The sequence below is a fragment of the Herpailurus yagouaroundi genome, unplaced genomic scaffold (genome assembly GCF_014898765.1).
Source record: "Herpailurus yagouaroundi ecotype Mexico unplaced genomic scaffold, PumYag 141, whole genome shotgun sequence".
NCBI lineage: Eukaryota > Metazoa > Chordata > Mammalia > Carnivora > Felidae > Herpailurus > Herpailurus yagouaroundi.
The window spans coordinates 35,603,548-35,631,129 of NW_024412396.1; the positions used below are offsets into that span (position 1 = coordinate 35,603,548).

The 27,582-nt window shown below is 39.5% G+C and overlaps 1 protein-coding gene across 3 annotated transcripts in view; it reads right to left on the reverse strand.

Moving 5' to 3' along the window:
* Positions 1-27,582, reverse strand: part of CCDC175 (coiled-coil domain containing 175) — a 78,569-nt gene that overhangs the window by 41,679 nt on the left and 9,308 nt on the right. For 2 of the 3 annotated variants that reach the window (XR_005790928.1, XM_040477284.1), the window contains exons 4-12: positions 26,600-26,735; positions 23,538-23,766; positions 18,762-18,884; positions 15,782-15,891; positions 11,646-11,727; positions 7,463-7,599; positions 4,663-4,773; positions 1,540-1,611; positions 362-497 (exon numbers count right to left, since the gene is read on the reverse strand). Coding sequence is in view for 2 of the 3 variants with exons in the window: in XM_040477284.1 (XP_040333218.1) it covers positions 362-497; positions 1,540-1,611; positions 4,663-4,773; positions 7,463-7,599; positions 11,646-11,727; positions 15,782-15,891; positions 18,762-18,884; positions 23,538-23,766; positions 26,600-26,735 (1,136 nt within the window). In the remaining variant the exon portion in view is untranslated. The remainder of the gene's footprint in view (positions 1-361; positions 498-1,539; positions 1,612-4,662; positions 4,774-7,462; positions 7,600-11,645; positions 11,728-15,781; positions 15,892-18,761; positions 18,885-23,537; positions 23,767-26,599; positions 26,736-27,582) is intronic. The other variant, XM_040477285.1, reaches the window with a different exon arrangement.

Sequence of the window (27,582 nt, forward strand, 5' to 3'; positions counted from 1 at the left end):
CCATCAGCCCAGAGCCCGACGCGGGGCTCGAACTCACGGACCGAGAGATCGTGACCTGGCTGAAGTCGGACGCTTAACCGACTGCGCCACCCAGGCGCCCCTCTGGTTACAGATTTCAAAAGCATATTCTAGAGACAAGTGCGACTTTGTTTGCTAAATTCCTACAGTTCACACACAGCAAATAGGAATTTCTCAAGAAAGTTAAATAATTCACTCTAAGCATAAGTCACCAGAAAGGAAAATATCTCTTCATAAGGTAAGGTTTAATTAAATATTGAAGGAGAATTACTGATATGCAATAATAATACTGGGTCCATACTAACATGGAACAATAATATTCAAGTTCCTTGAGTTCCTTTACCTCTTGCAATAGTTTGATGCATCTAGATTCAGCAGTCTGTACTTCACCTAAAATTTCTTGTACTTCAGACTCCAGCTTCTTTTTCAAACATGCATGCTTTTTTCGTGAACAAGCAATTTTCCACTGAGTTATGACGCTGGAAATGAGAGCAGAAAGAATTCTCGTGAAACTGGCCTAACAGTTTACTGAAAAGATGAAGGAATTCCAAGCAAAACAAATCCTACTATGATCATATAAGACCGTTTGAGCTACTGGCAATGCAGACCACGCACATTAGCTGAAAAAATTAGACAAAGCGGTAACTGCTTCAGTGCCGTCGGCTTCACAAGCTTGCTTCACTGCAACAGCCTGTGTTGGTATGTCCACTAGGACCGCGGACAAACCACACTTGGCCGCTCACCTCCTTTGGGTAAAGGATGGCAATGGGGAAGGTTCAAGGGCGGGCAGAAGTGACCCAGGCAGAAATAGCAGTTAAAACTACCTCATTTCAACCTTCTAGGTTCTCAAATTTTTCTCTCCACCACAATTTTAAAAAACTGCACTGGAGAATGGGAAAGATGTGCATGTGGAGTCTTACGAACGAGATTAATAACCAGGACAACAACAATATAATACACCTAAGTTTTTGCAAGTACTTCCTAGGTGCCAGGTGGTCCTCTGAATATATAGATCGTCTCACTGGCCATTCACGGTGACTTTGCAGGACGGGTGCTACTATCATTGGCCACTTACTAGGGATGGGAGCAAAGAGAGATTATTAAGTAACGTAGCCTCAGTCACAGAGCTAGTCAGCAACACAGCAACCAAAGTGGCCTGTCTTCAGAGCCCGTATGTTTAGCCACACTTCTCTGTCACTGCACATAACCTCCCCTACTGGTCCATATAGAGAAGCCTGGTGAGCAAGAGGCACTACACCAATCCTGACAATTTCCTTCTTCGGGGAGCTCACTTGATTGAAATGGAAAACTTTGGTTCTGTTCAAGCCCCCAAATCAAACTAACGAACTGAGAGAACTCACACAATTTAATTTAGGAGAATAATTTCCTTGGACTCTAGCAAGCAACAAGCACTCTGATTTCCTCCCTACTTTGAGGCACTGCGCATTAAGATAACATAGACTTACTCATAACACAAATGAAAAGAAAATTTTTTTTTTTTTTTTTTTTTTTTTTTTTTACCGTCTCTGACTTTCTCTTTCCCGGTTGTCATTCAGGATTTTTATTTGTCTCCGATATACTTCCTTTGTTGCTCTAAAAACAGGAAGACATACACTGGGTTTTGCATTTGTGGAAGCTAGTAGACTACACAAAAGACTTTATGTATAATTCTTATGTACAATAAGACTACCATCTAATTGGGAGATAAACCAAACCTCGTGTAACAACGAAAGGTAGTGGTAGACTCATAGAAGGACAATTATGGTTTTGTGCAAGTGCAAACTGATTTTGCAGAATTGTGGTAAACCTAAGGGAAAGGAAGAATAGATTCTGGGGAGGCAGCTGAGGAAAGGACATAGGAGGTTAATGTTTGACAGAGGGAAGAACACAGATTGCCGGAATGAAGGTGTAATTTCACCATGGGAAGGACGTCATCATTCGCAAAGACGTGAAAAAGGTACAAGAGTTATGACCAACATAGACTTGCCACAGACAGAGGACACGAAGGGAAGCAACACAGTGACATAGGAGGGGTGAAGGTCAACAAATTGGTGAGGAACTTTGAATTCCTGACTGAGTCCTGGTTTGATGCAATGTATAATTCAGAAAGCCAATAAAGAGTTTTGTACTAGGGGTAAGTAGTAATTAAGGACGGAAGGGTTTCTTGTGAATCTAGGATGGGTGGAAATATGAAGAGTCTAGCATAGGTATTAGAAGCCTTTATTATTTTTATTCCCTCTTTCTCTATGAAGTGCTTCATATGCAGAAATGAAAGTGAAATATGACTTTGTATCTTTTGAAAAATAGAAATATTCAGGGGTGTCTGGGTGACTCAGTTGGTTAAGTGTCCGACTTCGGCTCAGGTCATGATCTCACGGTTTGTGAGTTCGAACCCTGTATCAGGCTCTGTGCTGATAGCTTAGAGCCTGGAGCCTGCTTCAGATTCTGTGTCTCCCTCTCTCTCTGCCCCTCCCCGACTCGTGTTGTCTCCGTCTCTCAAAAATAAAAACATGAAAAAAATTAAAAGAAAAATAGAAATATTCATAGCTAAAACAGAACACATAATGCTGTTAAACTAGCAACACAAATGTGTTCGTGTTTTTTTTTTTTTCCTCCATCTAAAATCACAGTGTGGGTTTTCTTTTTTTTTTTTTATGAATTTGATTTATTGTCAAACTGGCTTACTTACATACAACACCCAGTGCTCATCCCAACAAGTGCCCTCCTCAATGCCCATCACCCATTTTCCCTCTCCCCCATGCCCCCATCCACCCTTAGTTTGTTCTCTGTATTTAAGAGTCTCTTGTGGGTTTGCCTCCCTCCCTCTCTGTTTGTAACTATTTTTTTCCTTTTTTCCTTTTTCTTTTCCACTTCGCCCTTCCCTGGAACTCTAAGATTCTTCGCAATGTGCCCAATCTCATTGATTTTATTTATTTATGTATTTAGTTTAATCCACAAAGTAGTTGAACTAGAGTGAAATAACAACAACATTAAAAGTACTAAATGAAAACCAGTATTGGGTCACAAATCTGGCTCTGAGCTTCCTGGTGATGGGAACCATGATGGCACAATACTTGATTATAGAATCTGCGTTATTCATGTGGCAAACAAAACCCCTAACTCAACCCAATTCTATTTTCCCACTGTTTCACAGGGAAGGGTTCATAGTTTCCTTTCTGAAACCAACATGAGAAACAGATGTTTAAATATGTTGTTCAACAGTGTAAGGACAAGCAACCTGCATATCCTGCTGTGTTCTAGATTTCTGTTGGCAGGAGTCAAATTTCATCTCCACTTGTCTTAGTTCCGTAAGTTAGTTTCTCCACTGCCCTACACTCAAGTCATAAAATATATTCAAATTATAAAAATAAAAAATATGCAACCCCCTATAATCTTGTAATTCAACTTTTAGGACGTTATTATAAAGAAATAGTTGTATACGTGGATATATGCTAAAGGAGGTTAATTTGAAAAATGCTTATAGTAAACACAAAAGCCAAAGTATCAGTAGGGTGCTGGTTAAATAAAACATAGCATATTCAGTGAAAGGAATATTAAGCAGCTAAAGAAAGACTGAAGAATGAGGTCCCATATATATGAATATTGCCTCCTTCTGAAATAGTTTTAAAATCAACAGATAAGTGTAAAAATTAATACAAAGAATTCCCACATACCTTTCACCAATTTCTCCAAATGTTACCTTTTATCACACTTGTTTTATCATTTTCCCAGATATATTTTTCCAGCTTTTTATGGAGATATAGTTGAAATACAATATTGTGAAATTGTGTGAAATATAATATTGTGTAAGTTACAATTTAACTTGTGTAGCTGAAATATAATATTGTGTAAGTTACAATTGTAAGGTACAATTTTAAGTGGATAAATTACAGTTCTAGAAAAGTACAATCCTATTTTTGGGTGTACGTACACACTCCTATTATAGAAAGCATGCAGAGCAAACTGTTAACAGTGAGATCTCTGTGGGGAGACAGAGATTAGGGTCACTTTTATGCTTCTAAGCCACACTTTTTTAAAAAATTTTTTTTAACGTTTACTTATTTTTGAGACAGAGAGAGACAGAGCATGAACAGGGGAGGGGCAGAGAGAGAGGGAGACACAGAATCGGAAGCAGGCTCCAGGTTCTGAGCCATCAGCCCAGAGCCCGACGCGGGGCTCGAACTCACAGACCGCGAGATCATGACCTGAGCTGAAGTCGGATGCCTAACCGACTGAGCCACCCAGGCGCCCCAAAGCCACACATTTCTACATTTGAATTTTAAAATCACATCAGGTATTACTTATTTTAATCAGAAAAACTAAAAATAAAAATTAAAGTGATTTAGAATGGCAGAAATCAACACCATAGGGGGTCAGTGTTGTGATAATGTTCAGGCACATTCTTGTTCCTAGACTCCTGATGGGTCCATTTCTCATGTCCAGCAGCTTGTCCAGAACTCAGGACCTGTCTACCCTTTCAATGGTAGATTCAATGATAATGACCCTTCTATACTGTAAAACAGAGACAGTGAATTATAAACTTCCTTTTCTATAGGATATCAGAAACTGATAGATCTATGGTTACCATATATTAAAACAAATGCAGAAAAGAATGATTAAATGTTTCAAGGGCAACAAACATACTGATGAAGTTCCTGGAGAGTGACAAGTCCTTCCTCCATATTTTTGATGTCTACTTTTCTTTGCGATAGGAAGTTTTCTTTCTGACTAATAAATGCCATTTGTCTCTGATTCCTACCATGAAAAAAAACCAGAGTTAGCATATGTTGAAAGGTGAAATCATTTTTTTTTAACTCTTCAGCATGAGGGGACATTGCAGTCACAAATAAGAATGTAGAATGTAGGCTGCCAAGTTTGGTTCATCAACTATTTACTGAACAAATTAGGAAAATAGAAACAAAGTCTTTTTGCTAGTGGTGGTGAAATCTAAACTCATGAAAACTCCTAAGCCATGGAGAGAGCATGAACTGCTGTAGTCACCATAAAATCACAAGAACAGTCCTGTCCCTAGCACTCTGTCCCTCTGAGCAGGGGTGTCTCTTTTAATATATTTATCAATTCTACCATGTTCTTTTGTGAAAGGTGAAGGGGTCAGTTAGACCAACTTTAAATACTGGCTTTGCCTCTTTCTAGCAGTGTGACCCGGAAGGAAACTTCACCTGGAGATGAGCCTCAGTATCTCCATCCATAAAACAGGGATCATAATACCTATCTCAACAGCTATAAGGATTAAATGAGCTATAAAGTGCTCAATCCAGTGCGTGGGACTCATGAGGCACTTTGTAAAAAGTGGTTAATATTTTGTCTCCAATTTGTAGAGAGAATAATAGGAAGTACACAGTTTTGTTCAATTTCAGTTTTTTCCAGACATTGATAGGGGCATTCCTGTAACAGAAAGTGCTTTATGTAAGCATCTCGTCTTCTTCAAAACTTCTATGGACTGAACTGTGTTCAGTCCCTAAAATTTGTGTGTTGAAGCCCTAACACCCAATGTGATCGTATTGGAAGGTGAGGCTTTTGTGAAGTGACGAGGTCACCTGATTAGATGAGGTCATGACGAAGAGGCTCCTTGTAAGAAGAGACACCAGGAAGTTTGTTTTCTCCCTCTTTCTACCATGTAAAAACACAGCAAGAAGGCAGCCTTGTGCAAGCCAGGAAAAAGGGCTCTCACCAGAACCCAACCATGCTGGCACCCTGATATTGGATCTCCATCCTCTGGAACTGTGAGAAATAAATTTCCGTTGTTTAAACCACCCAGTCTATGGTGCTTAGTCATGGCAGCCCAAGCTGAAGACAAAAACGAGTAACAATAGTAAATGTTTTAGTGTTACAATGATTTGTCATCAGCACATTATCAATTCTACCATGTTATTTTATGAAAGGTGAAGGGGTCAGTTAGACCAACTTTAAATACTGGCTTTACCTCTTTCTAGCAGCGTGACCTTGAAGGAAACTTTACCTGTAGATGAGTACTGATTAACTCAGTACTGATCTGGGGAAATTTTTTTTGCTGAAAAAAGCTACTGAAAGCAGACTCTTGGTAGGTTTTTCAGTTGAATGAGATACAATGATTGTAACTACTCTCTGCAGCTCACATGCTGCAATGACCATAAACTCAGTTTCACCTAAGTGTGCCTGGATACTGTAATTACACTTCTGTGTGATCTAACTTTGTCTGTAGTAATGGATCATTACTTATAGAATTCATGCTTGCAAGATGTTATTCTGTATTTAAGAAAATATTGGTGAATGCCCACTATCTGCTAAGCAATGTACAAGGTCCTGGGGATATAGCACTGAGTAAATACCCTGATCTGTTCATAGTTCAGTGGAAACAAGAGATTTATAGACTACTTATGACAATGCAGTGACTGATGAAAAGGAATGGCATCAGAGAGCTGTTTCAGAAGGATCATTCCGGTGGAAGGAAGGTGAACAACTTAAGGGTGGTAAAGCAGAAAGTGGGGAGAACTTTGGAGGGACAAGCCAGTGCAAAGAAGCTGAAAGAGGTGACAAGAATGGAGTTGGAGAGAAGAATGGGATATATTTGAGAAATATCCGGGAAGTGGAATTGACAAGCCTTGGTACTTGAATGGAGTCCAACGGGTAGTAAAAGATAGGAATTTCCTTGAATAATTTCCCAGTCTCTGGGTTAGGGGATTGTGTCAATGACCAAACCCTTCACAGAGATAGGGAAGAGATGGCAGAGCCAGTTTCTGATGAAGGTAGATCTCACAGTTTCTCTAAACAGTCTCATGGAGTAAAAGCAGGATTCTCTTTTCAAGAATCTGACGTAGAAGTAAATATAATGCCCATGGTGTTTATGGATTTGATCTAACCCATATAAGGAAAGCATTACTCAGTGCATATACAGGCAGATGAGGAGTGTGTTTATTTTTAGGTAAATATTTCATCGTTGTCAGTAGATTTTAAAACTAGGATGAACTTAAGTAGAGAGTCACCATTTTTTTTTACTGTAAATTTTTTACAATGTTTTTTTTAATATATGAAATTTATTGTCAAATTGGTTTCCATACAACACCCAGTGCTCATCCCAAAAGATGCCCTCTTCAATGCCCATCACCTACCCTCTCCTCCCTCCCACCCCCCATCAACCCTCTGTTTGTTCTCAGTTTTTAAGAGTCTCTTATGCTTTGGCTCTCTCCCACTGTAACCTCTTTTTTTTTTCCTTCCCCTCCGCCATGGGTTTCTGTTAAGTTTCTCAGGATCCACGTAAGAGTGAACCATATGGTATCTGTCTTTCTCTGTATGGCTTATTTCACTTAGCATCACACTCTCCAGTTCCATCCATGTTGCTACAAAGGGCCATATTTCATTCTTTAGAGAGTCACCATTTTGATGCCAAGGAAACCCCATAACCATAACATGTTGATTCATGTACAGATCATGGATAGAAACATACTCATTATAAGTGTTCTGTTTCTGTATAAAAACTTTCTCCTCCTCGCTTAAGACAATCTTATATTGTCTGGTAAGAGTATGCAATTTCTCCTGTAGATCTTTGCTCTCTAAATGATTTTTGTGTAGTTTCTCAGCCATCTAGGGAAAAAAAAAGCAATTAGAGGACACATTTCCTTTGATGGGAGTCAGTCATGTGGCAACTCTAGAGCACTGGGTATGTTACTTAGCATACAATAACTATGCCATAAATGTTGAGTGATTTAATTCTGTATCAAATATGCAGTTATACATTTTGGGGCCTCTCCTATAAATTATGACAAAAGTATAGAAAGGTAGTAGACACTGATGCAAACACCACAGAGTAAATCATTCATATTGATATAAGCATTGAGATTAATAAACTGAGATCATTCAACAGGATCCGTAAGTCCTTTTCCCAGAAGATAAATTACACTAGGGAAAAGAAAATGTTAACACCAATAGAAGCTCTTGCTCAAAACCTCTTTGATGAGATACTAGGTCTGCTTCTTGTTAAATATTTCTATTCAAGGACAAAACTAATGTTTATTAGTGAACTTGCTATTCGAGAAGTTTGTGTTTAAAATGTCTCTATTGCTTCAAAAGAGGTAAGAAAGTTATGTTCAGTAGGAGTGATGGGCTGAGCAGTTCACAATAACCTTTTGGCTGAGCATTACTAGAATAGCTGGATGAAAAAATATCTTAGAAGTGTTGAAGAACTAACAAGATAATGACTAATTCTACAAGAAATCAAGAATCCATAATAGAGGGCACTGGGGTGGCTTAGTTGGTTAAGCATCTGAATCTTTATTTTGGCTCGGGTCATGATCCCACAGTCATGGGATCAAGTCCTGCATTATTGGGTTCTGTGATGGGTGTAGAGCTTTCTTAGGGTTCTCTCTCCTTGTTCCTCTTCCCCTCCCCTGCTCTCTCTCTCTCACTCTCAAAAAAAAAAAAAAAATCCAGAGTAGTAAATCTAGCACTGAAAACTCCTTTTACCCTAAGGACATTGATTGATATGGAAGAAACCACTTGGAAATGGAATTTTAGTTCTCTTACCTGACAAGAGGGACAGAAATCAACAGAGTTCATCCAGGTATTGAGTTTGATAAATCTTCTACCACTTTAACCTGTGGTCTCAAAAAGCTTCATGCTCTGGAGAAGGGTAAATTGGAAGCTAATAAGCCATGGCCCAGCCTAATTTTGATCACCAGTGAACCTAAGGGTGCATTAAAGTGGTTTGGGACTGGTAATATCCCAGCCTTCTGACGGAAGTGAATTAAAGTCTGTTCCTGGAAAAGATATGATCATCCTAAGCTTCAAATTGTTTTTACAAACTTCCCCCCCGCCCCCAAATACAATGTCTGGTATACAGTTTTCTACTAGGAACAGAAGGAAATAAGACAGCATGAAAAAAAATTGGCAGAAGCAAAAGACTACGGAAACAAACCTATAAAAACATCAGGTAGTGAGTGGAATTAGATACTGAACTATACAAATATTGTGTTTACTATAATCAAAGAAATGTTAGACATACTTGAAAATTACGGCAAGGAATTGAAATAGACAATGCAGATTTGAAAATTACCAATTTAAAAAATTCAATAACCAAAATTAACAGCTGAAATAAGACCATCCTGCCCAGAATACAGCAGGGGGAGACAAAAGATAGAAAACACGAAAGAGAGGGTAAAAAAACATAGAGGATGTGTTTATTAGCACAAATAATTGTATACACACACGTGCATACATATATATACAATTGGAGTCTCAGACCAAGAGGAAAGGGAATGAAATATGCAAGCAGATAACGGCTAAGAATTTTGCAGAACTTGCAAAATACAGCAATTTACAGATCTAAGCAGCCCAATAAATCCCAAAGCAGGAGAAATAAAAAGAAAATGTGGACATATGATAGTGAAAGTGAATAAGTCAAAGGGAACAAAGAAGACCTAAAATAAATGAGGTACACCACTTTCATGGATTGGAAGCCTTGATATTGTAAGAATGTGACATTCTCCCCAAACTGATCTATAGATATAATGCAACCCCAGTCCAAATGCAAACAGGTTTTTTTGGCAGGACTTGACAGACTGACAGAAATTCAAAGGGCCAAGAACAGTGAAAGCAATCTTGAAGAGCAAAGTGGAAGGATTTATACTGCTAACTATAAAGGCTTATGTTAAAAGCTGCTAATTAAGAAAGTCTGGTTTTAATGTGAGGGGAGACAAGTCCAAAGGAACACAATAGGGAGTCCACAGATCTACACACATATTTACAATGTATTTATGATCTGCCGTTGATTTATGACAAACTTACCATTACAGTATAGTGCAGGAAAAGATGTTCTTTTCATTAAATGGTGCTAGATAATCTTATGGAAAAATATGAACCTTGACCACCATCTCACAGCATGCACGCACACACACACACACACACACACACACACACACACACACACACACACAGATTCCAGATGGCTTGTAGTCCTAAATGTGGAAGGGCAAACAATAAATCTTCTAGAAGATCATGAAATAGTATCTTCATGACAAAGGACATAAAAACCAAAAAGGAAAAGATTGATAAACTGTACTTCATCGCAACTAATAAATTATACCCATCAAAAGATATGTATGTACATAAGGATTGTACATTTATAGCGTGTGTACTGTTCTGTGTGTAATATCTTATAATAAAAAAAATTAAAATAAAGTTACAATAGAATTTCATCACTGAACTTGTCTCCTACACCTCATGAGAATTAAGATTGGCTGCCACCGAGAGTCCAGTGGAAATAGTAAATGGGTCAGAGCCCTGATCCCTTTGAAGCAGTCACTGAGTTGAACTCATGGAATTTGGCTGACGGCTATGGATTAAAGCGAAACCCCTTTGCATTTGCCCTTTGAGCAAGTAAGCCATGCAGTGTAGGGGTCCTGGATTTTCCAGACAGTTGGGGGCCTGCAAACTACGGAGCTATCATCTGAAGCCTGCCTGACAGCTTCAGGAAATAAACGGAAAGGAAAAAGAAATCCTTTGCCCAGAGAATGAAAGACAACTTTAAAAACCAACAGGGGTGCCTGGGTGGCGCAGTCGGTTAAGCGTCTGACTTCAGCCAGGTCACGATCTCGCAGTCCCTGAGTTCGAGCCCCGCGTCAGGCTCTGGGCTGATGGCTCAGAGCCTGGAGCCTGTTTCCGATTCTGTGTCTCCCTCTCTCTCTGCCCCTCCCCCGTTCATGCTCTGTCTCTCTCTGTCCCAAAAATAAATAAACGTTGAAAAAAAAAATTTAAAAACCAACCAACTGACCACCCAGCCAACCTACCAACCTTGTCTAGTTTCTGTCTTTCAGAATCTTCACAACTAAAGAATCAGAGTAGGTCTAACCTGGAGGGAAGCCGTCCCTAATGCCATTAGCTCATAACCAAATGGAAAGAATGTAACCGGTTCAAATCATTCTTATGGAAGAGATCCACAGTGTACTGTTTTATATTCTATTTGTCACGCAATAATATATTATGAGCTATTACTTAACCAAGGCCTTTTTGTTGGACTTTAATTGTATCTTCCCCCTAATTTTTCAATTATTATAAGGAATGCTTTACTGAATACCTTGTGGATAAATTTTGGTTTATACCCGTAGTTAAGTACTTATGATATTTCTTTTAACCAAAATTTAAAATGTCTAGAGAATTCTCCTGGATGCTAATCTGACTCAAATATTTCACTGCTTACTAAGCACAATATGGGTTGCTAGACTTTACAGGTACCACACAACAGCAAGAGGGTCCCATTTTTTTCTAAATAATTCGGATGAAAAATACCCATTGATCTGGATATTTCTAATGTATTATAACCATAACCACACGAAAAGTTACCAAACAAAGATTCACTTTCACATAGACAACATTTGCTCTTTCATATATTTAAAATATTTGGGGAGGGAATAAAATCTTTAAATCAATTACTGCAAATGATCATGATTATTATATTATATTATATATATATATATAATACATAATATATAGTATAATATATATTATTATATTATCATTATTATATCATGAAAAATCTACTTTTGGAAAATTTCACATTTCTCAAATATATTTAAAATATTAACTAAAAATAAAAACGAATAATAATCTAAAAGGCGTAATTTCCATCTTCCTACCTGCTTTATCTTCTGCAAAATTTCATCTTTTTCAACACTAGATGAATCTTCCAGTTTTTCCTTGTTATTCATAAAAAAATGCCTATGATCAAAGGAAGCCAAACAGATTCATATTAGGGCATGTTTTCCAGTAAAGCCACATTTATTTATGACTCCAGAAACTTCCAGTCCCCATCTTCCTATACAACATATTTATGGGTTTATTCACAAAACTAAGCAAAAATTTTTTTACTTGTTTGATGTATTAATACTTCCTTTATTTATTAACAAGTAATTATTAAACACTTGTCCTCTGCAGGTATTATAGGTACTAGAGATACAGCACAGGTGAAGTCCCTGCCCTCATGGAAATTACACTCTAGTGAAGTAGAATATAAGCAAGTTATCAAAATAACAATAACAATTATTATTATTATTTCAGATAGTGTTAAGTGCTTTAAAGAGCACAAAGTAGGGTGAAGGACAGAGAATTCCTGAGAGTGAGGGTATTATTGTAGATAGGTGGTAATGGAAGGCTTCTTGAGATGATCTGTGAAAGACCTGAATGATGAAAAGGAGCCAGATAGGTGAAGATCTGAAGAAAGAGCTTTTCATGTAGAAGGAACAGTCAGTGATAATATCTTGAGGCAAGAACAAGTTTTGGGTATTTGGTGAAGAGACAATTATGAGAAAGTTGGAGAGGCAGAGACTAGATCACGTAGGGTCTCAAGGACAAAGGAGAAGTTCAGATATCATTGTGAAGGGAACCAAGGGAGAATTTAAGCAGAGGAGAGACATGAACTGATTTACATCTTATAAAGATGACTGTGGCTACTTAGTGGAGAAAGACAGCAATACAGGAAGACAGACTATGGAGAAGGCTACAGCAGTGGTCAAGAAGAGAAAACGGTGGTTCAGACTACAGTTGAAGTGGTGGAAGTAATGAGGAATAGTTGGATCTGCCTTTGGATTTGGCTGGAGGTTGGGTTAGGGTTAGGTAGTGAGGAAAACAGGATTGATGCATGATTCCTAGGTTTTTGGCTAGAGTAACTAGGTAAATGGTGATATGGAAGACTGACGGAAGAGCTGTTTCAAGGAGGTGGGAAATTAAGAGTTCCGTTTAGGACGTGTTATATTTGAGATATCTAACAGATATCCTTCAAACGGAGAGGTCAAATATGCTGGAGAGGTCAAATATGCATTTAGAACTCTGTGCTGGATATTTAATTTGGGAGTCATTGGGGTACAGAAGGTATATAACACCCTAAGACTGGATCAAATCATGTATGGAGAGTATGAAGAGAAGGGCTGAGAACTCCAAAATTTAGAGCCAGAGAGAAGAACTGGAACAAATAAAGGGCCCTAAAAAGGGTCAGTTTAGTGAGTGACATAAGAAAATATGATGTTTGGGAGGCCAAGGGAAGAAAGTATTTCAAGAAGGTGGAAATGTGTCAAATTCCATTAAGAATTCAAGAACTTTAAGGAATAGGCTAAATCATTAACGTTTGGCGGTACAGGTCATTGGTAATCAGCAAAATCTTGAAGTCATTTCAACCCTTCTAAAAAAGCATCTATAATTTTCACAGCCTTCACTGCAATGGTAAGTGTATACTCAGGGTCACAAATTGGATACCATTTATACACAACATTTAGTTTCCAACTTCCTGTGTGCTGAAAACTAGCTGAATGGTGAAGAAAGACCATACTCGGTTAGAAATGCAGACACAGGATTTGCCTTTATTATGCAAACACATCATGCTGGACATCAATAATAATAATGAATAAGGTTTAAACTATCAATGCTTCCTGTGGACTTGTGGAGCATTTATGTTCTCTCAACTGTCCACACACAGAATTTTAACTCATGTTTGAGTGATTTGTTTTTCCTCAATATTTGGACCTCAAAACATGTAACAGGCTTGGAAATTAAAGACTTTATGGGGGGAAAATAAAGTTTATTGATTAATAGGAAGATGAGTTTGTGCAAATTATTTTAGTTTATTGTATCATTTATTCTTAAAGACTCTTATGGACTATTATAAAACAACACTGTTTGGGGCGCCTGGGTGGCTCAGTTAGTTAAGCGTCCAACTTCAGCTCAGGTCATGATCTCACGGTCTGTGGGTTCGTGCCCCGCGTCGGGCTCTGTGCTGACAGCTCAGAGCCTGGAGCCTGTTTCAGATTCTATGTCTCCCTCTTTCTCTGACCCTCCCCTGTTCATGCTCTCTCTCTCTCTCTGTCTCAAAAATAAATAAATGTTAAAATAAATAAATAAATAAATAAAAAATAAATAAAAAATAAAACAACACTGTTTGACTCTTCAAATCTACCAACCAAGATTTAGGTGCCTTTTCTCACTTCCATAAATTGAGTAAATGAACTAAAGGAGAAAACAGAAAGAACGTAAGAATTTTCTTTTAATTTGCTTGGTAGTAAAGAAAAAAGGTATAGTTTTATTAGTAACAAAGGGGGTAACTGAAATCTTCAATCACCAAATTAACCAAATGCACTTTTCCTCACAGAGATCCCATATGAATGAAAACTCTTGAAAAGCTGGGATAAAAAAAAAAAAAATGATGAGCCATTAAAAGTAGAAGATCAATGAATCCCCATTTCATTCTTGAATGTATATTTAAAACAAATTAGCTAACATGAAGACTACTTATCAATAAAACTTCATCAGTATAGCAAGTTTTTAAATCATAACTCCTAGAAATAACTGAAGACCTGATCTGTATCTTCCTCTATGATTATTTGCCTAGTTTTTCTTCAAAATATGCATGAACTAAAACTATTGAATCACTTTCAAAGAAAAAGATTTTTTTATTCTGAGTTTTAGTTATAGACTCGAGCTTTTATACTTCTTTTTTAAAAATTATTTATTTTTAAGTAAACTCTTTGCCCAACATGGACTCAAACTCACAACCCCAAGATCAAGAGTCACAGGCTCCACTGACTGAACCAGCCAGGCACCCCAAGATTTTATATTTTTAAATCTGGTACTGAGTGCAAAGATTATTGCCTATTTTATGGCCTGATGATGGTAGAATAGCACTGTACTGTTGGCAACCGCTGTTTTAGAAAACATATAAATCACAAAACATTTAATCCTACATAGAAATAAGCTATATTATAATGAGATTACACATGGGAAGTTATTTGCCTTTTGGGGAACCTACTAAGTCCAAAATTTGTCTTTTAAACTGCCAACAGGGGGCGCCTGGGTGGCGCAGTCGGTTAAGCGTCCGACTTCAGCCAGGTCACGATCTCGCGGTCCGTGAGTTCGAGCCCCGCGTCGGGCTCTGGGCTGATGGCTCAGAGCCTGGAGCCTGTTTCCGATTCTGTGTCTCTCTCTCTCTCTCTCTGCCCCTCCCCTGTTCATGCTCTGTCTCTCTCTGTCCCAAAAATAAATAAACGTTGAAAAAAAAAAATAAAAAAAAATAAAAAAAATAAAATAAATAAATAAACTGCCAACAGAATCTAGGGGAAGGCCTGGAAGCCATAGTTGTACTACAAGACCCCACTCTTTCTGGTCAGAGCTGAGCCAAACACCTTCTGATGGGAAAAATCTGGGAATTCTCCTGGGAGAAGTCTGTGGGCCAATCTCTAAAGATAGATGGACCTGTGACAGGTAACCTTTGAGGGTTTGGAATGGCCATGTTTAGCCATGGGCTCCCCAAGGAGAGAACATAGTATGTAGATAGAGAATGAAACATGGTTCCCAAAAGGAAGCAGAGACTGTTCCTTGGGATGGACAGATTTCCTTAAGTTTATGGTTCTAGTCCCATGGGTTTTGCCCTGAAATATCCTTGTATTTTTTTCAATAAGTTCTGTAAGTCCCCCTTGACTAAGAACCACAATTATCATAGCAAGGGTAGGTGAACCTACAGGAGGTTCCACTAATGCCTTCCCCTGGGGGCATATTTGTTTGTAGGGAATCAGGAACTAAAGTGGGGACAATTCATACAGGATTGTATCCTCCTCAATTTTTTCTCTTGATCATGTGGAAGACTGGTTAATTTCCAAACGAAGAGGTGGTTTTATAAAGCTGACAATTGCAAATTTTAGTAAATTAAGAGAATATAGTTCTCAATCTAATATTAAAAAAATATATAACATCTAGAAACGTTTTAGTAAAAATAAAGCATTGAACTTACATTTTATCCTCCAGGATCTTACAGGATTTCTTCATTTCTTCAATCTCTTGTTCCCAATGCCTTATTGATTCTTGTAGTTGTGCTATCTCTAAATTGTGATCACTAAGAACCTATTGATAATTCAATAAAATTATGGTATTCAATTGTCACCAAATGATTCATGGAAGTGTTCAATTCACTAAATATTCATGTATCACTTATTCAACTTTTACATTGGGGGTACCTTTAGCTAAGATAAAAAGCAATCATTAAAATTATTTATTCATAGAACAAACTTGGACGGAAATAATTCTGAAATCATCAGAAAAAAAACCCCTACAATTTTGGAGAGAGAGCAACCAAATATAGCAACAAGAATATGAAAACTATAAAAACAACTTTTAAGACATGAATTCATTTTGGCTACCTTTTAAAATAAGTCTAAACAAATCTGTACTTTCACAATCATTTTCAAAATATTCCAGGACATTAGAATGAGTATTATTTAAAAAAAAAAAAAAGTAAAAACAAATTACCTTAACTGACAAATATGCTCAGGTTAAGAGAAGTTTTCTTAATATTAATCAGTATTTTGGAAATGTAACAGCTGGGTGCTGTGGTAAAATATTAACATCATTTAAAAGAATGAAGTATGAATAGAGAAAACTCCAAGTGGCACATGTGTTAACAATGCAGTTTTGGAATAAAGAAAGGGGGAGGCAAACAAATTAGAGCCTTGGGTCTGCACTTCAGCTGTGAGGGAGAAATGGAAGGGAGAGAAAGTTCATCAAATTCCACTGCTCCCTGGCATGGAGTCACCACAGGCAGATTAATGGCATCTAACCCTGCACATCAATGTGGAGTCAGAGAAACATCGGTGGGGAACACAGGTGCTCTCATTCCTACTAGACAGGTGCACGAAAGCTCCCCTCAACTCTTTCTTTCTCTGAAGCACCCATATGACTCAACTTCTGGGCAATAACTAGTTTCAGAGTTAACAAGGGTCTGAAGTCGAACATGAGCACAATGTCTAAAGGACTGTGACCGATCATGAGGATTAGTGGCTGTGTGCTGAAGGCCCATTCATTTAGGCCCTTCATCGGTCACCTCTCGCCTTCAGTCCCCCCTGCCCTGGGCATGTAGGCCACCTCAAGAATCACACACCATTATTCTTTTCTGGCAACATCACCTCAGCTTGACCGGGCTGCAGAGTCATCTAAAATGAAGACACCCCTGGAAGATTAACCTGGAATTTCCTGTTGTCTCAGTCCACAGCCAAACCCTGTTTTCTAATCGTGGATGGTGAGAGTAACAACCCCAATAACCACCTTTACCAAATACAAAGCACTCAGCTAAAAGTCTTATGGGCATGACCTCACTTGAGCTTCTAGCCCTTTGAAGTAGGCAGTATTATCACCCCGTTTTATAGGTGAGGAAATTTCAGGTTGATAGAGTTAAAAATGTGAGCCCCAGGTCTCTGTGACACTCAAGTTTGTGCTTTAAACACTATTCTCCTGCAGTAAAGTGGAGTTAGGGTGGGCATGTTGGCTTATGGGAGGTGGCGATGACGCTGGAGGTGTGTTTATCCTTGCCATCTTCTAGCCTTGCATAATTTGGTCTTAGAGATCTTTGGAGCACAGGTGAAGGAATATATACTGTGTCTTCCCAATTGAGTTGATGGAGTACCTGACTCATGACCTATGAGATGCAAACAAAGGCAGGAGCTTGGGCCTGCAGATAAAGTCTATCTGATATAACCCTTCTGTTCTCCTTTGAATCTAGCCTCACTCATGCTTGCTTACTATACAGATATTTGAAAAACAGATAATGATTATTTATCTATCTACTGATTTATTTATTGCACCTGCATGCAAGAGTGGGGGGGGGGGGAGGCAGAAGGGGGAAGAGAGACTCCTAAGAAGCCTCCACGCCCAGCACGCAGCCTAATGACCTGGACCCAATCCCACGACCCTGGGATCGTGACCTATGCCAAAATCAAGATTTGGAGGCTTAACTGACTGAGCTGCCCAGGCACCCCAATGATCTTAAAAACACATACTGGGGAGAAATTTTGATTCTACTAATATTCTGTAATTGGATATCATAATAGACACACTGTAACTAGGATGATCAGAATGATCAGAACCACTCTATAAAAAGTGTAAGGGAAGTAGCTGAGTATTCTGATGAGAAGTGTGATGTTTCTGGTAAGAAAAGTGATGACTGTTGCCCCATATAGTTTTACATGTAATTCTCAATACAGATAGAAGAAATACACCAAAGACTCATTAATTCAACTAATTGCAATAGAAGATTAGCAGGCATTTCTGTTTTAATTAACACAGAAGGGGTATTATCATTACCCTCTTCCATTAGAACCATCTGAATAAGCTTCAGTTTTCTTATCTTTAAAATAAGGATAATCCTCACAAAACATTTATGAGGGCTGGTTTTCAATCAATGTTATCAATTTTAAAAAATAGAAGCACAGAGCTCTGAAGTATTTTCTACTTCATACGAATAGTCCCCTTTCCACACTAATGCTCCTGTAGCCAATATAAATCAAAAGCCTAAGCTGTTTTATTATCACACATTCAGAATTAAGGAATTTGCCCATGGCTATTCATTTTGTTATGTAAAATAAAACAATCTCATGGAGATGTTATATATGGTTCTGTATGCACCTGGTCAGTTCTGTGTGCATTTTAAAAACCCATTTTTACAGTATTCTGGTCCATCGAATGCAGTTTGTACCTAAGGTAATTCAAGCTTCCTTCTTCTGACCATATTCCCAAAGAAAAAACACAATCGCACTATACCATTTTAAATAAAGTGTCAGAAAACCTTAGCACGCCGAAAACATTCTCTCAGAATGGCATGCAGATAGATTAAAATCAGCTCCTTTAAAAAAGCACCTGCTGCTGGTTATATTTAAGACAGTGTATATATATATCAAGGTGCCCTGGACAGGCCTGGAGAGACATAGTTTATTCTTTCTTACCACTGTCCTGGTACTAACTGTTTCTCTCATTTTTGACACTTTAAGTTTTAATGTATCCAATTCTTTCTTCTTTTGATAAGTATCCTTTCTCTTCAATTCACAGAGTTTTTTATATTCCTCAATCTGTAGTGATATACAGAATAAGCCAGTCAAAAAGCTTATGAGAACAACAAAGTTTAGACAATCTTTTTATTTTGTCAACCTAATTCATACTCAATCTAAGTATACCATAGTCAGTCTATCAACAACAACAAAATGCACGCGCGCGTGCACACACACACACACACACACACACACCAAACAAAAAAAAAAAAAGAAAGAAACCAACCCAGGGTTTGCTTGTTTTGCAACATCACAGGAAGAATACTGAAGTATAAGTAACTGTAATCATAAATGTCGAAACAGTAAATTTATAAGAGTAATAAGACAATGATCATTAATAGCAAATTATAAAAGCAACAGCCATTGTAGCAATTTGCTAGTAAAACACCTAAGCAATGGTCACCAGATTTATAGTGAGCTAATAAGATCAGGAAAGTCAAAGAAAGAAAATGAAGAACTGCCTGGATACCTGAATTCACTTTTTTTTTTTAATGGGAAAGAAAGCGGACTAAAAATAGAGTCAACAAAATCACTGGAGACTGGGCAGCATGCAGTCTTGGACAACATCTTACCATTTTACGAAGATGAAACATATTCTGATTACTTGTCAGACCCAATGAGGTAAGTCATCTTCTTATCAAAATCAAATATATCAATGCTGGGAAAGCAAGCTGGTGCAGCCACTCTGGCCAACAGTATGGAGGTTCCTCAAGAAACTGAAAATAGAACTAGCCTATGACCCAGAAATTGCACTACTAGGCATGTATCCAAGGGATTACAGGTGTGCTGTTTCAAAGGGACACATGCACCCCCATGTTTACAGCAACACTATCAACAGTAGCCAAAGTATGGAAAGAGCCCAAATGTCCATCGATGGATGAATGGATAAAGAAGATGTGTATGTATATACACATACACACACACAATGGAGTATTACTCGGCAATCAAAAAGAATGAAATCTTGCCATTTGCAACTACATGGATGGAACTGGAGGGTGTTATGCTAAATGAAATTAGTCAGAGAAAGACAAAAACCATATGACTTCACTCATATGAGGACTTTAAGGGACTAAACAGATAAACATAAGGGAAACAGAAATAATATAAAAACAGGGAGGGGGACAAAACAGATATGGAGAACATAAATATGGAGACATAACATAAATATGGAGAACAAACTGAGGGTTACTGGAGAGGTTGTACGGGGGGGGGGCGTGGGCTAAATGGGTAAAGGGCACTAAGGAATCTACTCCTGAAGTCGTTGCACTATATGCTAATTTGAATGTAAATTTTAAAAAATAAAAAATAAAATTAAAAAATATATATATCAATGCATTTTTTTGGCAAAATGAATTATCAAGAACAAGGTAACTAACTGAGTCATGAGGCCTGAGAAGGCATATTCAACTCTGTATTAAAGAGTTATGACAATGTATGTTTGGGTGGCTTTCTGTCAAACCTATCAGCCATTGCACCCAAAGTGTCTTGTGAATAAACATGACCATTGTCAATTATCTCAGTACCAGGGCACAGGTGCATATGAATGGAACCTTGTGATTAATACATTTTGTTGAAAATTGGAATTCTGTGTTTATTCTTTGGCCTAGGCCTTCTCCCAAGGTCTTGCAATCTCAGAAACAGTACTGGCAAAAAATATTTTGTTTTGTGTAAGGGGAGAGCTTACAATTTGTAGACTCTGACAGCTTTAATAGTTTTTCCTTTCTTGTAGGAAGTAAAGGAAGTTAACAGGTTGTTACCATAGCTTATCATGTGCTTTTAGTGAACAATGGTGGTTGACTCCATAATATCCACCCCACTTGGTCTATCCCACTGGCACACGGCGCTCCCTTAGGATCCATTATTGTTTGAGGGGTGGGTGCTGTCATGACCTGGCCAGATCAGACACAGCAAGAAGACTTATGGTCTTTGGTTGGAGAAGATTTTCCTGTTTCTACTTGAATAAGGAAGCATACAACCCAGTTGTTATTGGTGGCCATCTTATGACCACGAACACAGCCAGCCTTAAGATGAGGGATGGAGGAGAGGAGGGATGAGCCACTAAATTAACTAGTCTTGGAGGCTGCCCTCTACCTTGGGAATTCCTACTGTGTGAGATAATAAATGTTCTATTTAAGACAGATTTGAGTTAGGGCTTCTGCTATTTGCATCTGAAAGCATCTTTTTTTAATGTCTATTTAATTATTTTGAGAGAGAGAGCAGAAGAGGGGCAGGCGGAAAAAGAGAGGGAGAGAGAAAATCTGAAGCGGGCTCCATGCTGTCAGCACAGAGCCAGATGTGAGGCTCGAACTCACAAACTTGGAGATAATGACCTGAGCTGAAATCAAGAGTCAATGCTTAACCAATGGAGCCACGCAGGTGTCCCTGCATCTGAAAGTATCTTAACTGGTGCCCTTTTCCAGGGAGATAGACCAAAGGTAGGCAAACTTCTAGTAGTGGGCCCCAAATCTAGCAACGTGTTGTTGTAAAACTGCTCTCAGTCATTTAAGTACCATTCCTTTCATGCTAAAATAGCAGAGTTGAGTAGTTGTGACAGAGAGGGCCCACAAAGCCCTAAATATTTCCTATCTGGCCCTTTTCAGAAAAAGTGTGTGGATCTCTGAGAAAGACTAGTCACATATGGAAGAACAATGTGTCATGCTTGCAAATTCCCTAACCAAAGCCCCCCTGGGTTTCCTTTCTTGTGTTTTAGCATTTATATTAAAGAACAGGAAGGGAGGCACCTGGGTAGCTCAGTCAGTTGAGCATCTGACTTCAGCTCAGGTCATGATCTCACGGTTAGTGAGTTTGATCCCTGAGTTGGGCTCTGTGCTGAAGGCTCAGAGCCTGGAGCCTGCTTCGGAGTCTCTCTCTGCCCCTCCCCCACTGTGTCTGTCGGTCTGTGTCTCTGTCTCCCTCTCAAAAATGAATAAACATTAAAAAAAAAAAAAAAAAAAGACCAGGAAGGTGGAAACACTTCCCCTTAAGGCTGAAAAGGAAGTTAGAAACTCATTCATTCAATACATGTTATAGAGTGCCTATCATGCGTGTGGTGCTTGGATACAGCAGTGAATTAAAGCCACAATCCCTGCCCCATGGAGCCCAAAAAGATCCAGAGAACTCAGCTTTTACAAATTCTGTTTAGCAGCTATAGACTGCCAGAAAGACTCCTTGCCAGCTACTCCAAAAAGCGCCCATTCCAAAGATGACAAGGGCTAACCTGTCTAGAGTTGAGAAAATCCATGGTGTTAGTGTAAAACTATTTCTGCAGATACAGGTGTTTTGAAGGATAAAGAAGCTAAGACCCGATTGGAATTCATGAATAGTCCAAGCCTTTTTTTTTTTTTTTTTTTTTTTAATTGTTTTATTTTTTTTGGAGACAGAGAGAGAAAGAGCACAAGCAGGAGAGGGGCAGAGAGAGGAAGACACGGAATCCGAAGCAGGCTCCAGGCTCTGAGCTGTCAGCACAGAGCCCCACACGAGGCTCGAACTCCCAAACCGCGAGATCATGACCCGAGCGGAAGTCGGACGCTTAACCGACTGAGCCACCCCGGCGCCCCAATAGTCCAAGTCTTATCAGAGAATCGTCACTGTAAGAACCATATGTTGGCCACTGCCAGAATGTATTTCACTAAATTTTAACTAAGACTCAAGAAAGGCAATTTAACAAATCTTCCAACTTTCCTTCCAGCAGGGCTGTGAGCCTTGGCCAATTTTCTGCATTAAGTTATGCCCGTTCCCATGATGCACAGGGAAGAGGCAGGAACTCAACAGCAATTCTCATCAGGAGCTAGGCGGCCACACCTGGGGGATCGGGAAGACTACTAGAACACTTCCTATAGAGATAGGCCTGCCGCTCCTGGGGGTAACTGGAGCAGAACAGAGAGGAACGATCACAAGCCATTCTGATGGTGAATTTTAATTAACACAGTCTAGCAGACAACAAAATGCAATAGTTATTCTCACTCCACCCTCCCAATACTGCTAATCTCAAAATTCTCTTAAAAAAATTTTTTTTAATATTTATTGTTTAAGAGAAAGACGGCGTGAGCAGGAGAGGCAGAGAGAGGGAAATACAGAATCCAAAGCAGGCAAGGCTCTGAACCGTCAGCCCAGAGCCTGACACGGGGCTCAAACTCGTGAACCATGAGATCATGACCTAAGCTGAAGTCTGTGCTTAACTGTCAGAGCCACCACCCAGGTGCCCTTCAAAATACTCTTTTCTGCTGGAGCCCTGGGTTCTGCCTCGCCCCTCTGCAGGCTGCTGTGCTCAGATTCATTCAGTAGGAGCTGAAGCCTCCGTCAGGGCTGAACTCCCTCCCCAGTCCTGTCCATAGAGACATGGCCTCAGAACGGTCAGAGGCAACGAGATGCCATGGAGACAAACTCCTTGTCCCTATAGGGGACAAGTCCCTATATGAGCAAGGGGCCACCCCAGTGTTACAAATCCTGTCCCTCATAATCTTTCCCATGAGCTGAGATGCTATGACACATCAGTGTCTTCCCCAAGGGGCTCCATTGTGCTTGGGTCTCTGCTCTAGTCCCATCCCAGTGTTCACAGCAGATACCACACAGAACGCTTACTAGCCTTGAGAACACGTAAATGATTTCCCCTTTCCTGCCTGCGATTCTGTACAAGTCTGTATTTTTTTTAAAAAAGGAAATGGCGTCACTTACCTCTTGATTCAATTTTTGTTTTCTTGCCAAATATTTCGCTTTTTCTTTTTCCATTTGTTCCTGTATTTCTTTGAGACGTTGGTTTTGGAATTCTAACTCTTGTTTCTCCGAGTTTATTTTGGTGTAAGTCTCATTGATGTAAACAGTGACAGCAGCTTTTTCTTCCATCGTGTGGTTGAGTGACAGCACCAACTTTTCGTGCCTCCTCACCAGCTCCTCTTGCTGTTCACTAGGAGGAAAGAACTATTCATGGCCCCAAACGTACGGCTTTGAGGAAAGGAATTTAAAGTCTGTTTGCTGAGATGACCACCACAGAGAGGGAAATTGTAAGGCAGACTTATTTTAGAGGTGTATTTGTGACTACCTAAACTTGGTTGAGAGGAGGATACAGGGAACCACAAGACAAATGTAAATCTTGCAACTGTTTACCGCTGCAGAAATGTCATGTGGTCCTACCTCACCCCCCACCCCCCACCCCTACATACCAGGAAATAACTATGGGTTATTTTCATTTCAAGTGTACAGAGATTCAAAAACAGTTTTGAACAGATGAATGGAATCTGACCAAATGGCTTGATATGTAGCATTGCCATAACTATCTTACCCCGAGACATCCAGTTAAGTCAAAGGAAGATAAACCTCTCACCATCCCCTCCAGCCACCTTCTTACGCCATTGTCCTGCACGGAGGACCCAGGAGAAAGAGAGCCTTCCTCTGACAGACAGGAGTCAGAGACGAGAGGGGAAAGTCTATCTTGAGTGTTCAGAAGAAGCTTGAAAACTAATTTGAATGCTCTTACCCTCTCCGAGCTGCAGCCAAATCTGAGTTCAAGAAGAGACATTAACCTCACATACCTCTTTCTGGCCACATCCATCTGAGAAAGACCTTAAGATTGTGAGAGGAGCCCCTGGGTGGCTCAGTCAGTTGAACATTCAAATCATGCTTTCAGCTCAGGTCATGATCTCAGTTTTGAGTTCAAGCCCCACGTCAGGCTCTACACTGATAGCAAGGAGCCTGTTTGAGATTCTCCCTCTCTTTCTGCCCCTCCCTGCTTGCACTCTCTCCGTCTCTCTCAAAATAAATAAATAAACTTAAAAAAAAAATGATTGTGAGAAACACCTACCCCGGAACTAACAATACAGGACTTGAAGGAGGGACAATTGGCACCATTTCTATATTTTCCTTTTTTAAAACTCCTAAAATGTAAAGACTTTTTTCCTCTCTCTAGTCCCCAGGGCTAAAGACTTTGGTTCAGGGGGATTGTGTGCAAAGGCTCAGGAAAATGGAAACAGGTTGTTGGTAAGTTTATTTTCCAGAAGTCAATTCTACCATGGAAATGCAATAAAAAGCCTAGAGTAGAGAGTGTAAGATAATGGGTGCTTTGTGGGTCTAGCAGAGGATTCCTTCTAAGAATGAATCAACCTAAGGAGCAAAGCAAAACAAAACAAGTCAAATAAAAAAAAAAAAAAAACACCTAGGTGTATTGAGATGGGTTGAGAAGACAGCACCCAAACTGAACACAAGACCTAAGGAAAAACCCACCCAAAGAGCTTTCAGTTTTTGAGGACTGTCCAGGGGGAGGACTGCCTGTTAGAGAGTGTTGGCATGTTGATACGCATCATTCTTTGAAAAGTGGATGCAACGAGATTGGACCTTGGGGACACTAGCTTATCAAGAAACCCACCTTATGCTTATGGTTTGCCTTTCTATAAAGATTTCTCTAGAACGGTGATTCTCACAGTATGATCAGGACCAGCAGCGTAAGCATCACCTGGGAACTTGCTAGAAATGCAAGTTCTTATTCCCACCCCCTAGACCTACTAAATGAGAAACTTGGGAGCTTTCTAGTAATTTGTGTTTTAACAAGCACTCCCAAGTGATTCTGATGCACACTCAAGTTTGAGAATCACTGGTCTATGGAGGTGTGATGTGCTGGCCAACTGACTTGAGTATTTCAGCTTGGGTATTATCTTCCTTGTGATTAGTTTAGAAATTGGTAGTCTAATTCATACAGCAGACTGGCGATTGTGACTGGCATGCACCATACATAAATCTGCACTGTGAATCCCCAATAGGGGTTAAAGTTCTCATGTACTTTCTTCTTCATAGAACATCCCCCAGAACAGGTGCTCTGAAGGCCTAATATGGGAGAGGCATCCTGGACCTTGAATTCTCCCCCTAATTCCTGATGCTTTGATACCAGGTGCACCAAGCAACCTTCTGATTATTGTAGCTTCCCAAGAAGATTTCTTTGTTTCATGAGGGCTCTTTGAACATTTCTTCCTCTAACAAACCGACATTCTGATATCTATGCATTCGTCTTGTAAATTTGCTCATAAGGCTGAGTTGTTCTTAAGGTTTTGTTGGTTTTTCTTTTAGAAGCTATCTCTTCCTCCATGAGCTGCATAAATTCAAGCTTGTAATCCCCATTTTACAGATGGAGAAAATATATATATATATAAAATACCCAGAAAGACTTCTTTTTAGTGTTGGAGTTTGTAAACTTAATTTTACTAAAATGGAAACCATGGGGGGCCTGGGTGGCTCAGTCGGTTAAGTGTCTGACTTCGGCTTGGGTAATGATCTCACGGTTCATGAGTTCGAGCCCGCGTCAGGCTCTGCTGACATCTTGGAGCCTGGAACCTGCTTCAGATTCTGTGTCTCTCCCTCTCTCTCTGCCCCTCCCCGCTTGCACTCGGTCTCTCTCTCTCTCAAAAATAAATAAACATCACAACAAAAATTTTGTGTGCCTCTGTTTGGAGGGGGCTTGCAAGGACGTGTATGAGCTACACACAGTAGCTGCTGCTGAGAAGCTGGGTGGCCTCTGAAATGTTACGGGTCTCCTAACTGCGGTGGTGAAAGAAGTTTTTGCTCTCCTCCCCAGCTCTGTGCAGTCATCACACACCCCTCAGCAGTCAGGGTCATCTGCTAGAAGTGATACCCACCTCCTACTTACCCTGTACCAGTTCAGAAACAGAAGGCAAACCCCTTAGGATAATTTTCACACTCCAGTCACAGACCCCAACTCCCTCATGTACCAAATTAAAAAAAAAAATACATACCCTAGAATTTCATTAATTGTTTTCAGATCAAGTATTTTCTTCTTCAGGAACTCGATTTCATTATTCATCCTTGTAACGTCCATTTGTAATTGATTTATCTCAAAAAGATTTAATCTGCGGGCATCTCTGACACATTCTTAAAAGTAAACGGAAATGTCACTAGGTTATTTGAGAAACAGCACAGTTGTACATACTGACTTTTCCATTTTTTTAATGTTGGTTTATTTTGAGAGAGACAGAGACAGGGAGTGAGTGGGGGAGGGGCAGAGAGAATCCACGGACCGTGAGATCATGACCTGAGCCGAAGTTGGACACTTGGCCAACTGAGCCACCCAGGCACTCCTGCAATGCTCTTTTAATTATGTTCCTGTATCAGACACCTCTTACCCCTTTGGGTCCTCTCAATCTTACCTATCAATTATTTCCCTTAGTTCATCTGCTGCTATTAATAGGGTAAAATAGGATAAAGTAGGTAGAGACGGAAAGGATTAGCACCTGGGGTCCCTGGATGGGGAAAGACACCTATTTTGGAACAATGCTGGGAATTTCTAACTAGAGCAAACCCCCTTAGGCGTAAGGTCCCTCTTAAGAATGTAACAGATACCACCTACTCCCCCTCAGGTTCCCCTCTGGAATTTGACAATCAAAATACTTAGCTAAACCATAAAACTTAGGTCATACGAGGGACAGTATGACCCATCTGACTCTTCACACAATGGAATCCAACCAGTCAGGAATGGACAACCCAGCACCTTGAGTTGTCAAGCCAACAAAGATGGGCCCTGAGAAGGAACAAGGGGGAAGGGAAGGGGGGCTGACCAGAACCTTATAAAACAAGGACCCTGGCCTGTGGTCGCAAGCATTCACTTTCAAATTTCCCTTCTTCGTAAAGACAGTTTTCATACTATTCTTCTTTTCTAATCTTATACTCTAATAAACTTTTCCATGCTGTTCATTTTGCGTCCACCTCTTCATTCCTTGAA